The 12,356-nt window shown below is 41.4% G+C and overlaps 1 protein-coding gene across 1 annotated transcript in view; it reads right to left on the reverse strand.

The window, feature by feature from the left end:
* Window positions 1-12,141, reverse strand: part of LOC119724845 (solute carrier organic anion transporter family member 5A1-like) — a 28,454-nt gene extending 16,313 nt beyond the window's left edge. Inside the window, exons 1-2 of the mRNA XM_038196115.1 lie at window positions 11,053-12,141; window positions 5,944-6,351 (exon numbers count right to left, since the gene is read on the reverse strand). Coding sequence (XP_038052043.1) covers window positions 5,944-6,351; window positions 11,053-11,533 — 889 coding nt within the window. The 5' untranslated portion in view covers window positions 11,534-12,141. The remainder of the gene's footprint in view (window positions 1-5,943; window positions 6,352-11,052) is intronic.
* Between the last annotated feature and the right edge of the window lie 215 nt (window positions 12,142-12,356).

The raw sequence follows: 12,356 nt of genomic DNA on the forward strand, positions 1-12,356 counted from the left end.
CGATGACATTCAGACGCAGTGCCGATGATATCGTACATAATGCAGGGCTCATTATTATGCATGACTGAACATAAACGAAGCTGGGTATAAACGAACTCGAAACAATGCATCCTCCAAAATCAACCGACCGACAATTTTTTTTTGCCATTCAGCCTCAATCCTCCAAAATCCTCCAAAACTGCCTGGAGGATTTTGAAGGATTGAGGAGGGTTAGGGTTGTTAAAGAATATGCCTTAGGCTTCATGCCTGTTGGAGGTTCCCAGAAGTATCGTCACCAAAAGGGCGAGAGAGTTGTAAGTTTCACAGATTGTTCAATGCAGAAGAGAAAAGGGGAACACCCATGTACATACCAACTTACATCCTAAATGTATAGGCCTAAACAATGCAACGGACTACTGCGAATACAAATGTAGTTCGAAATAACAGGGCGTGGAGGTTTTGTTCACGTATGGAGTTAACAAAAACTTCCTTCAAACATCGATTCCTCTTCTCTTTTGGATCGGTGATAACAACCTGATACTAATAACCGAAACAAAATCGGACTGGGGAACAATCGCGGGGCGTGTAGCCGGCCTTCATTTTGGATGAGTCCAAATCCGATTTCAGAATCGATTTATAAGAGGAACTCAGGTCTATAATTATGTCTTGTTCCATGTACTGCTCTTAAAGGGCACATGTAATGTAATTGTTTTAATGCAATCCTTGAAAATGCACGTTTGAGTCCCACTTAAACTTTTTTTGCTATTTTTATTCTCTCGATCATTTCGGTGCCCTTTTGATTTTTATGATAATGCCATTTTCTATATTCATGAGCAAAAGTGTGGTGTCATTTCAGGCAGAAACCTCTATGTTACAGCTTTTTCAGCACCAAAATTTGCCAGATGTTTGGATATTTTGCTGTTGTAAATGTTCTTTTCTTTGGTGAATCGTTGTTGTTTCGGTACATGTCAGTAAGCCAATGAGCAAAGTTTTCTCACAAACATTTTTCATGAGCACATTTTGGGTTCACAATTTAAACAGAAAACCTCAGAAGTGAACGGTGCATTCCTGACATGACATCACAGCAACAGCGCCCTCATTTGTCAGGAAAATCATGATTTTTTTTAAAAATATTTAAACAGTGCACTTTTCGATAAAATTACTCAAGAAGGTGCGTTAAATAGTTCTCATAAAAGAGGAACAGAAAGTTGTACAAGATATGTTGCAAAGTAAGATTGATGTCGTGAGCCCTTTACGCGGTGATTATGGCTGAGAATATTAAATTTTAATCCGAGATTACTAGAGCAATACGCTTAATTATTAATGCATACTTTCAATACTTAACCGTGTATCACTCTGTGCTGATAATCGGATGATGAATGTTATATTAATCCTCCAAACAGTTAAAAGATAACTAAATTCGTTTTGTTATATGTGGATTTCCCGTTGTTACAGTTCAAAGGTTTGTTTGATGAAGCGTTACCTCCCAGAGTTCTCTCATTACAATCGAGATTACGTTAAAATTGAAATGAATACATGTACGTTACGACGCTGTATGAAATCGGAACGCCTATTTGATGGCATCTGCAGCGTGCATGGTAATCCTCACTCACTGCAAACATTGACAGCGCTGATGTAACGTCGGTAATTACTTCATCAACAGCTGATGCGGTTACAAAATATTATTACGGTTTATTTTGAGCTAATGATAAACCAACTGGTTACTTTTCCTCTAAATGTGATCACCGATGACTAAATCTATGCCAATTTTGCGGACAAAATTCTCCCATGATTGTTATAACAAATATTTCAAACTTTGGAAACCGATAATTCTCTGTATAACTCTTGTTTGCTATGATTTTGATGTGAACAAATAGTCGAAAGGGCCCATTCAATGTAAGGTTACTAATACTATCCTTTAAAATACACATTTGTGTCCCATTAACCTTTTGTTTAATTTTCATTTTACCATTTTGAAGGGTATTTTGGTGCCTTCTGGTGTTTATGCTAATGCAAAATACTGCCCATATTCATGAGCAAAACTGCGGTGCCATTCCGGGCAGAAACCTCAATGTTTCAGCACTATTTTAGCACAATGTTTTTTAAAAATGTTTAAAGAAACGCACTGTTAAATAAAATTAACCAAAAAGGGATGTCAAATAGTTTTCAAAAATTTAAGAGGATTAGAAAATTGCACAAAATGTATTCATCAGAAAAATTCATCGCATGCCCCTTTCATATTTGAAAGATGCGACTGTTACGCAGCTGGGGTATGTATGAGTAAACGTCTCGTGCAATCGTTGTTTTCTAAATTAATCAAATGAAACATTGCTGATGCAGATAATGCAGAATCTAGTGTCACAACACAAATTTAGCTTCAGCCTCACCAATTTGTGACATTGGTGGCAAAAACTGGCATATTGAAACTCATTAAAGGTAAGGGCAGGCAACGATAATAGCTGTGTGATAGTGATCTATAATTTATACGAGCCGTCATGCCATATTGGCGACTGGTATTCAGCAGTTGCTAGCAAAAAATGCGACCCGCACATTAATTAGCTGCACCAATGCAGCGCATTGCGCTGTTAAATTACTAAGTCGTTAAATGTCACCACACTGTCTGCTGATTAAGCGTTCGAATGCGTACACGTACCAGCAGCTGATGCGATGGTAAATTGGAAATTTTTATTATTTTATTAAACTCTTACTCCTAATGTTTTTTTTAGGAACATTCCTGCATCCTCCAAATCAACTGCTGTGCAGGAACCCAATGGCACGCTCTTTGTATCTACCAAGTTTCAAGGTGCATCAAGCCCCATGTTAAGTAATAGTGGCTGGGCTCTACCTCCCTCAATCCTACAAAATCCTACACTGTGCAGGAACCCAATGGCACACTCTTTGTACCTACCAAGTTTCAAGTGCAACAAGCCCCATGTAAAGTAATAGTGGCTGGGCTCTACCTTCCTCAATCCTTTAATCCCACAAAATCCTCCACTGTGAAGGAACCCAATGGCACACTCTTTGTATCTACCAAGTTACAAGGGGCATCAAGCCCCATGTAAAGTAACAGTGGCTGAGCTCTACCTTCCTCAATCCTACAAAATCCTCCACTGTGCAGGAACTCAATGGCACACTCTTTGTACATACCAAGTTTCAAGGGGCATCAAGCCCCATGTAAAGTAATAGTGGGTGGGCTCTACCTTCCTCAATCCTACAAAATCCTCCACTGTGCAGGAACCCAATGACACACTCTTTGTACATACCAATTTTCAAGGAGCATCAATCCCCATGTAAAGTAATAGTGGGTGGGCTCTACCTTCCTCAATCCTACAAAATCCTCCACTGTGCAGGAACCCAAAGACACACTCGTTGCACCTACCAAGTTTCAAGGAGCATCAAGCCTCATGTAAAGTAATAGTGGCTGGGTTCTACCTTCCTCAATCCTACAAAATCCTCCACTGCGCAGGAACCCAATTGTACACTCTTTATACATACCAATTTTCTAAGTAGCATCAAGCCACATGTAAAGTAACAGAGGCTGGGCTCTACCCTACTCAATCCTACATAATCCTCCACTGTGCAGGATTGAAATGGCACCCTCTTTGTACCTACCAACTTAAGCTTCAAGGGGTATCCAGCCCCATGTTAAGTAACAGTGGCTGGGCTCTACCTTCCTCAATCATTACAAAATCCTCCACTGTGCAGGAACTCAATGGCACACTCTTTGTACATACCAAGTTTCAAGGAGTATCAACCCCATCTTAAGTAACAGTTCCAAGGCTCTATCTTCCTCAATCCTAAAAAATCCTCTAAAACCTCCTCGTAAGTTTTGAAGGATCTGGGAGGGTTTGAATTAAACACGTGACAAAAACCTGAGTAACACATAAGCCATTTGAACAACTTGATCCTTGCCTAAACCAGCAAATTCCAACGTCTGATTTTACTCGGTTCTGATTGATGCAACAGAGTAGCAGGCTCAGCTACCGATACTTTACATTTGTACGTCGATGAATGTTGAAAATGTTGAACTTTTTTTTGCAAGCTTTATTTTAACACTGTATGAATATAACCGACCACGCATCAGTGACACTTTCCGTGCAAATTGAATTTGGCAGACATGCCTCAAGGGTGCGAACCCGTGTTGACCCGATTCAAAAGGCGACGGGCTTGCAGACATTTCAGAGCACACGTAGAACGTATGGAGTACAAGGTCACAAATACTCATAAATTTTACAGAATGTGAAAACCACATAAAGGATATCGGCAATCTTTTGTGCGGAACAGAGGAGTGCTGTGTTATACACGGTCAATTGATGAATACATAAATTATATGTATTGCTCGCTGAAAATATTGGGGGAAGAATTAGGCAGTTGTAGGCAGATGTACGACAACCGCGCTGCATCCCTCATGTTCTGAACACAATATGGGGGCTTTGTGCAATGAAGGATGTGTTAATCTTCATATCTGTTCACTTAATGTGTGAATGTGGCTTTGTAATTCGAAGCCAAATTGTGTCCATTTTTAGTCCAGTTGTCGCAACTAAGGTTCATGTCCCATCACCCTCCGTCCTCGAGAGGACCCTTACATCGTGTTTGAAAGAGAGGCAAACTGTCGCTGCCGGAATGGATTAAGCACAGTGTAAATGCTAAGCAACTTGCATAAAATCGCTGCGAGATCTCCTATATTCTGCAAGAGCCTCGTTTTGATTTCAATATGGCGTCCCCGTACAATGAGCCCGTGTCATCGTTAGCTTGAAAGCGAGGCTGACCGGCAAGCAACTCGAAGACTTTAATTGGTTCTTACGCAATAGCTTAGCAACCTCTGTAACGATGCAATACAGCCTCTCTTCAGCAATACTTGCCTCACTTTGGATCCAATATGGCGTCCACGCAGGGAGCCAATTTCAACAAACGTTACGCTACACGTACACTTAGCTGTGAGTGTGACACCGTCCCTGACCTCCTGTTCATTTGTTCATCAGGTGTTTTTTTGTGTATTAAATGCGTTCTTCATGCATGAATAATAGTGTCCCTGTGCTATATAGGAGAGAGCATTTACCTATTATCATCTTCCCATTCAAAAAAGAAGAATTCGGCCCTGGAGGGTTGAGTGCCCTTTGCGCTGTCAATTAACCTTGCTCAGGTCACAATTCCCCGTTTGTTGCAATGATCGCTTTAATAGTGGAACCATGGGTCAAAATATTTTGAAAACATGGAAACAAAATAGAGTTGGTACACACAATTCACTTGGGCTTTTGTTTGCGATGTGCGTCGAGTCGTCGACAGACATTTTGGGTAACAAGCAGCACGCGATGCAGAATCAAAGTTGTTTGTCCGCATGGATTATTCGTGTGTACGTTTCGACTTAATTTTTAGTTGGGAGATACCAGTACATAGGCCTACATGTATTATTTGAGCATTCCGAACTGTGTAATGCGAGAGTAGACGATCGATTCCACAAGAGCGATCGAGTAGAGTCGAGATTTCCAGAGAATCGATACAATAAAACAAAACGGTCCATGGTCCGCTTCTGCCTTCTGTATAGTCTTTCAGTACTAACTCCACATGATTTTTTCAACCTTGCTGTTGTTGATACGTAGAACATGCTCTATGAGAAGAAACCTAATGCAACGCTCTACCTACGGTTAATCTCCAGGGGCATCAGTCCCATGTCAAGTAAAAGTGGTTTACTTTTATCTGCCTTAATTCTGGAATCCCTGAAACTTCCTTGTGTATTTTAGGGGATCTTGGGAGATAAAACGTAAAAGTTAATCCTGCAAAAGTCCGCACAAAATTCCTATTGGATTTTGAAGGGTCAGGGAGTTACGGGTTAAATTTTGCAAATCCCCAAAATCACAAGGTGGCTGTTAAACGATCTTGGAGGACCACCTTGCAAAATCTCCCAACCGTTTAGTGGAATTTGAAAGATAAAGGACGGTTTTGGGAAATTTTTTAAAGACCTACCTAGGAGAATCGGTGCTTCGCTCTTCCGCACGTAGTCGTCGATGTACGTCGTCCCTAGCGTGAACATGGAGGTGGACCCAGCACCAATCAACAGCATCCCTGGGATCAGGAAGGCTAAGGCCACGGTCTGAGGCTCCTGCGACCCGTTGCACTCCCCCTCCGGACTTTCCGTGGGCGAAGACACTCCGGGCTCCGCGGAACAGAGCAGAGATCCCGTGGAGTTGCCGCCGTTCCCCGGGGCGTATGTCCCCGTTGCGAAGTGGGACAAGGGCACGATGCAGGCTCCGAGAGACATGACCCATGCGGACCAGGCGATCCATTGCGGGCGGTTGGACGCTGCTCGGCCCCCGTAGTAGCTGGTAAGGACGACCAGTAATGTCCCGATGTCGTAGCAACTGACGACGAACCCTGCAAAGGAGATACAGAAAAAAAACTCAATTCAATTTGAAACTTATGACAAGTCTGTGAGTTAACAGGAGTTAAGCAGTCAGGAAAAAACCCTAAAATCTGGCTGGATCCCAGGAAGACCGGAAGTGTGCATTGAAGTGGTATGCTGCATTGCATGATGGGACAGTGTGGTCTGTGAATGAGGATTTTGTGAAGCGAAAACAGTCCCACAATGCAGTTTCTATAAGCTTTATTCACAAGTCGGCCATATCAAATTGAAATTAAATCTTAATTTTTGGAACATGCGAAGAGAAATGAAAGCAATGACATAAACTTATTTACAAATTAATAGCAGTCTGCTCTGGTGAATAATTTACAATCTGTGATTAAACATACCCTCATGTTCTAAGCAACATAAAAAAAACCAAAGAGAGGCTAGAATGCATAAATAGTCTGGCACCAGCCCATTTAACAGTCCACAACTTATAAAATACATTCAGGAACACGACCAAACATGGCTTCCTCGTGAAAGAGGGCAATACCGTTTGCTTGTTGTCAATGAAGAACATTTCTACGTATTCTCACCTGCTGGAACGCAAGCGTCTAATGACGCCTAACGGTATTATTTATAGGCCTGCTCCTGGTTGTGAAGAGAAACAAGTGGGGTCAAGTGGCTTGCCAAAGGGCACAGCATAATAGCCGGTAACTGGAATCGAACCCCTGACCATGTGACCACAAATCACAAACCCTATAATCATTAGGCCATGTACAATTCATAAAAACCCAAAAACCCATATTCTAAACTGGTTTAGAAATATTATAGCACGACACATGCCTGGGTTTTTTTCTAATATCGAAAATATTATTTTACTTTGTTTGAAACTGGAACACATGATTAAAAATAGTGAGAGTAATCTATCTTGTGGATATTGATACATTTGGAGCAACCTTATCAAATATCCTGAAGAAAGGACAACGATCACTCGTGATTAGTCGGTCAGGCCAGCAACTAATTGCTATATTTATTATTGGCTGGTATACCCGCGCAAATGGCACATAAAATTAAACTATGGACGTCACTGGTACAAGTAGGTGAAGTCTAGTCCCCTGAAACTGTTATAATCTCTAACCCCGAGCATTTCCTCGGGACTACCTTGCTAAATCCAGCAGAGTCCAACCGGAGTTTCCTGCTCTATCCACCGTGCCTTATTTTCAGTTGTCTGCTGAATCCAACGGAGTCCAACATGGCGTTATAATGCGGTTCAGTTGCCTGCTGAATCCAACATTTTGCACCAGGAATGTACACAAGGGTTTACTGCTCAATCCAACAGGCTCCATTGGGTATACGATATAGTTGGATCCTGATGGATTCAGCAGGGTTAAGGCTGCACTGGACTTTTTATAAGTATACAGAAATCGTGGAATATTATTAACTGAGTTAATTTTTAAGAGAGCTTGTATAGTTTGGAAGACGGGTTTTTGTCAAATCTGATCAAATTTACACGACATGCACTGTTTAATTTGACCTTAAACATGTCGGCCCCAGGGTAATTATATAAATACGTTTATGGAACAGCTGTTTTACTTATTTGTCCCATCCGGTGCATATTTATATAATCGATTATTTCGTTAATTCGCTGTAGTCTGTGGGATTATTAATGAATTAACCACGCTATCGAGCATAGAAAACTTCAATGTGGCATTTAGCGCAACCTTTGTTTCAATAATTTCTTGAAATACGAAAAAAAGTGCGGGGTCATCATAATAATTATGTTGATAGGTGATATGTTGTGAGGGTTTACGTTTTAATAGTGGAGTCGGTTACTTACATGTACATGTTTTCAGGACTGAATATAAGAAAGGATAGTAAAGTTTGTTCCACCTGCGAAGAATTTGATCACAATTTATGATTTTGTGAACACTTGTTCTTTTTGGGGTCTAATTATGTAGAGGACACTGAATGAATCTTCAAATATCGAGCAATTACACCTGGACGGACTGCCAACAACAAGACACCACTTTTACCTCCTGTTAATATTGATTGAACAGGGTGAGTCAAAAATAAAGTGACCCAAATTATTATTTTTTTTCTTACAAAGCAAACAAATTTGAAACACCAATGAAATATATCTGAAAAGGGCATGTAGTTCCACTCATCTTACAAAACAAATTGCTGAAATTGATCCATGCTATCAGATGTTATGCATGTTTAACTAAAATACGTGTAACCCATTTTTATAGCTGTCTATGGCATGCCATTAGAAGCTAATATTGAGCTTAGTCAGAATTACAGATTACACACAAGCATTCAATTACAAATGAAATTTTAATCAATTGAATGAAGACTGAAACATTAATTTTACTGTCAGATTTTGTGTTTTGAATATGAGGATCAAGTCATCAATTTTTTTTATGAAATATTAATGGCGATTTTGGTATGTTTCCCTTAGCAAGTTCTCCTACATTCATCGAGGTGGGAAAAAGTCCATGTGTCATTGTATTTAATGGGTATTCATCAGTTCGTAGAACGGTAAATGATCAGTGGTGGACAGCTGAATTGTGTGATCTTGATATTAAAATAGACGCAACTTGGGAATAGAGTATGCAAATTACCAGACAGGGCTCTGGGGTGCTCTGAAACGTGCAAAACTAAATCAACCCAACTTTACTCACACTTTAGCCAGCAAATTTCTCCAAAAATTCCACTGGGGCAAAAAAAATGTCCTCAGTATTTCACCAACCAAGTTTGCAGACTCAATTCAATTTTAAAGGAAACTTTTCTTCATTACATGAGAGGGAAGTCAAGTGATTTCAAAATGGGGCTAAATACTAGACTGGTACATGTCCAGCCATGGTCCAACTATTTGAAAAGACTGACCTCTTCATTCAGTGTCAATAGTCTGGTGGCTTGACTATGGAGAAATGTGTAGTAAATTGAGACTAGTTCCCGCTTCATGCCACATGTTTCTTTTGGCATGGTTGATTGATGCAGTACTGTGTTGGACTGGTTGTTTTAGGTGCCAGTCTATTTTCTTGGTTTGCATGTTTTCAATACCTTAAGGTTTTGGACTCTCATACACAGTACAAGGGCGGATCCAGGGGGGGGGGGGCCAAAGGGGGCCATGCCCCCCCCCCCCCCAAAAAAAACGAAACCAATTTTTTTTTTTTATGTGACGTCGCCATAAGGGCAGGCAATGAGTACACCACCATCTTTTCCTCAAAAAACATTGGTTAAAGTGGTCAGAAATTGCCTAAGATTGCACCACAGAGCATCTAGAATCCAAACAATTTTCGGGGCCCTTAAGCGGGCCCCGAACCCCACGCCGTAATTTTTTGACCCACTTTTTTGGGGACCTAATTTTTTTTTTGGCCCCCCCCAAAAAAATTGTGTTCTGGATCCGCCCTTGACACAGTATTGAGAGTCCCAAAGTTTCGGACTAGCAAATTACGTGACACTTTCACAGTGACTAGTCGATAACATGTACTTTATGCCTGTTTTTTTATGAAATGAAGCGAGCTACGTATTGTTTTATTTTCAATTCGGTCAATTTCTTTTGGACTCAACCTGTACATTAATTAATATTTTAAAATGTCTAAACTTCTGAATGTGATAATGTTAAATGATATACATAAAACCTAACTCCCTACCATGATTTACTAGGAACCATACCCATCCTGGCAAATTCCAAGGCAAACTGCACACACATACTTCTGACTTTGTTTCTGGAGGTGTGCCAACCCAATGTAAAAGACTGTCAGTTTAGGGGTACTCGTACCCATCCTGACAGATTCCAACAAAACATGCTGTTGGGGTTTGATGGGTTGAGTTCGGTTTGCTCCTTTTAATAGAATGCGTTAGAGACGATGAATTATTGTTTCAATTTTAATAATCTACAATACGAGGTAATAATATTGTCAGCCGGAGTGTGACACTTTGGTATTTTCCTTCATGTTTACATCGACTGTATGAACAAAAATTGCAAATATGCATATTTGAAGGTATGTGATCGTTAGTTGAGGGGCTCTCTTGTGTTTGTCCCAAACAATACATGTCGATGCTAGCCATTCAATTGTGTGAAGATTGGGCCATTATTTCATGTTGACATAGAGTCCTGCAGACATCATATTTTGATTGTACATGTATTTAACTCCTATGGAAACATGCATTCTGAGCCATGCTGTTACTTGGGTCAATATTGGTCAAGTGACCCTTTGGTTTGTTAAAAGTATGCCAGGGGAAGTGGAAGGAAATTTTGACCGTTTGTGACCGTTTAAACAGCAGGAGGGTTACTAATTCATTCATTCAAATGGGCAGTTTTTTTTATAATTTGGTGTCGGAGAGAAGAGTTCCATATCTGGACATCACTTGAAAGTTGACTCCCTGCGCACAAACCCTATGACTATGAGACTGGTATGAAAAATTCCAAGTGTTTTCTTAATGGTTCAATATTTTCCCTGCTTTTTTGACTTTTTAGGATGAGTACTGCTTTCTGATGGCCGATAGGTCACTGCAGGTGACAATTAGTGATGTCCATGTATGGAATTCTTCCCGATCCGTGTTTCACCAAAATGTATTTGATTTTACTGACTTCTTCATAGCACTGTGCAATGCTGACCGACCATGTGTGATGCAAGCAACATGTACATAATTATGAACCAACATTGCTGGGCCTATTCAAGGGCAAAAATCTAATTTGATTGCTGGGCCTATTCAATTTGTACCTGTTAGCGTGCTGCTGAAGTTGAAGTTCAGCTCAATGCTGGTGACGACACTGCTGATGTACCCAATGGTCAACCCTGCCTCCGTGAGGGACAAGAGACTGCAGAACAAGACGAAGAACCTCCCCGATGCTAGACCCTGTAGACACCGGGGTTTCCAACAGCAGTATCCGCAAGTGTTTTTCGGTTGGTCCACGGTGGTTGGAACAGTACCGTTCATGTCCTGGTCCGTGTAAGCGTGGAGTGTGAGGTGGTTGCGCTTGGGCGATCCCCGGTACGGGGACCCCGGTGTGACCGTGTCGACGGCGGGGGTCGACCCGGGGAGAACCTTGTGATTCCCCGCGGGTAAGTCCCCGTCGTCCCCGCTGGCATCGAACGCAGCGTTGGTGTAGCCATTCCGTAACCCATCCACGGCCATGGTACTCGTTGGTGGGTCTCCTGAGGAACTTCTCCCGGAGTCTATTGACGCCGTATCCAAGACCATTCAGTCCTCGGTGTTTAGCCCAAAAGGCAAACAAATACTATATGTATGTAGATTACGCAAGGTTAAATCCTCCGATTAAACAGTGCCAGGCCCGTGTTGGCACAACAATATTGCAGGCCTACACACAGCGATAACACCTGTAATGTCCGTAGCCTGCAACATTAAACTTGAAAATCAAAATCAGTCCTTTTCGTCATGTGGAAAATAATCACTCCTCCATCTCTGAACTGTCATGACTGTCGAAAATGTACACAGGTGTCTTCGCTATAAATCCAGCATTGCCAATCGTATACAACGGCACCGTGGTTCCTCCCTAAAAAATTGCGTACGTATACCTTGCGTGCGAGTGCCAGTCTGCTCGGCATCACTTATCAAACATTTCTAAAATCCGCCGATAAAATACAAAAACTGGAGGTTAATATTTAATCCGGTTTCGGCATCACGGGAAGGGGTGTTCATTATCTCGTCTCGGTTGACCTGAAAACAGTGCGCCATTTTGCACAATATGGACCGCGGAAATTCTTTTGACGTCAGACACAGCATGTCCTGTGTACGTTTAGTTGGCTGGTTGTCATTATGCTCGTACGATCATCCGCGCTGTAAATGCAAGAAACCGTCCATGCGTGTCGCGTCATTGTCCAACCTTTTAGGGGCGAGACACACATGTTGCGCACGCGGCATGCATGCATACAGCGCCAGTCGGAAAGTCCGTTAGCTTTTCTGCTAACAAAAATAATTTGTTTTGGCAACGGCATGAACAGTCAGTTGTTGAACTCAATGAGTTTGTGCCATAAACAAGCCATTACTATCTGTATGGGCATTG

The sequence above is a fragment of the Patiria miniata genome, unplaced genomic scaffold (genome assembly GCF_015706575.1).
Source record: "Patiria miniata isolate m_02_andy unplaced genomic scaffold, ASM1570657v1 HiC_scaffold_18, whole genome shotgun sequence".
NCBI lineage: Eukaryota > Metazoa > Echinodermata > Asteroidea > Valvatida > Asterinidae > Patiria > Patiria miniata.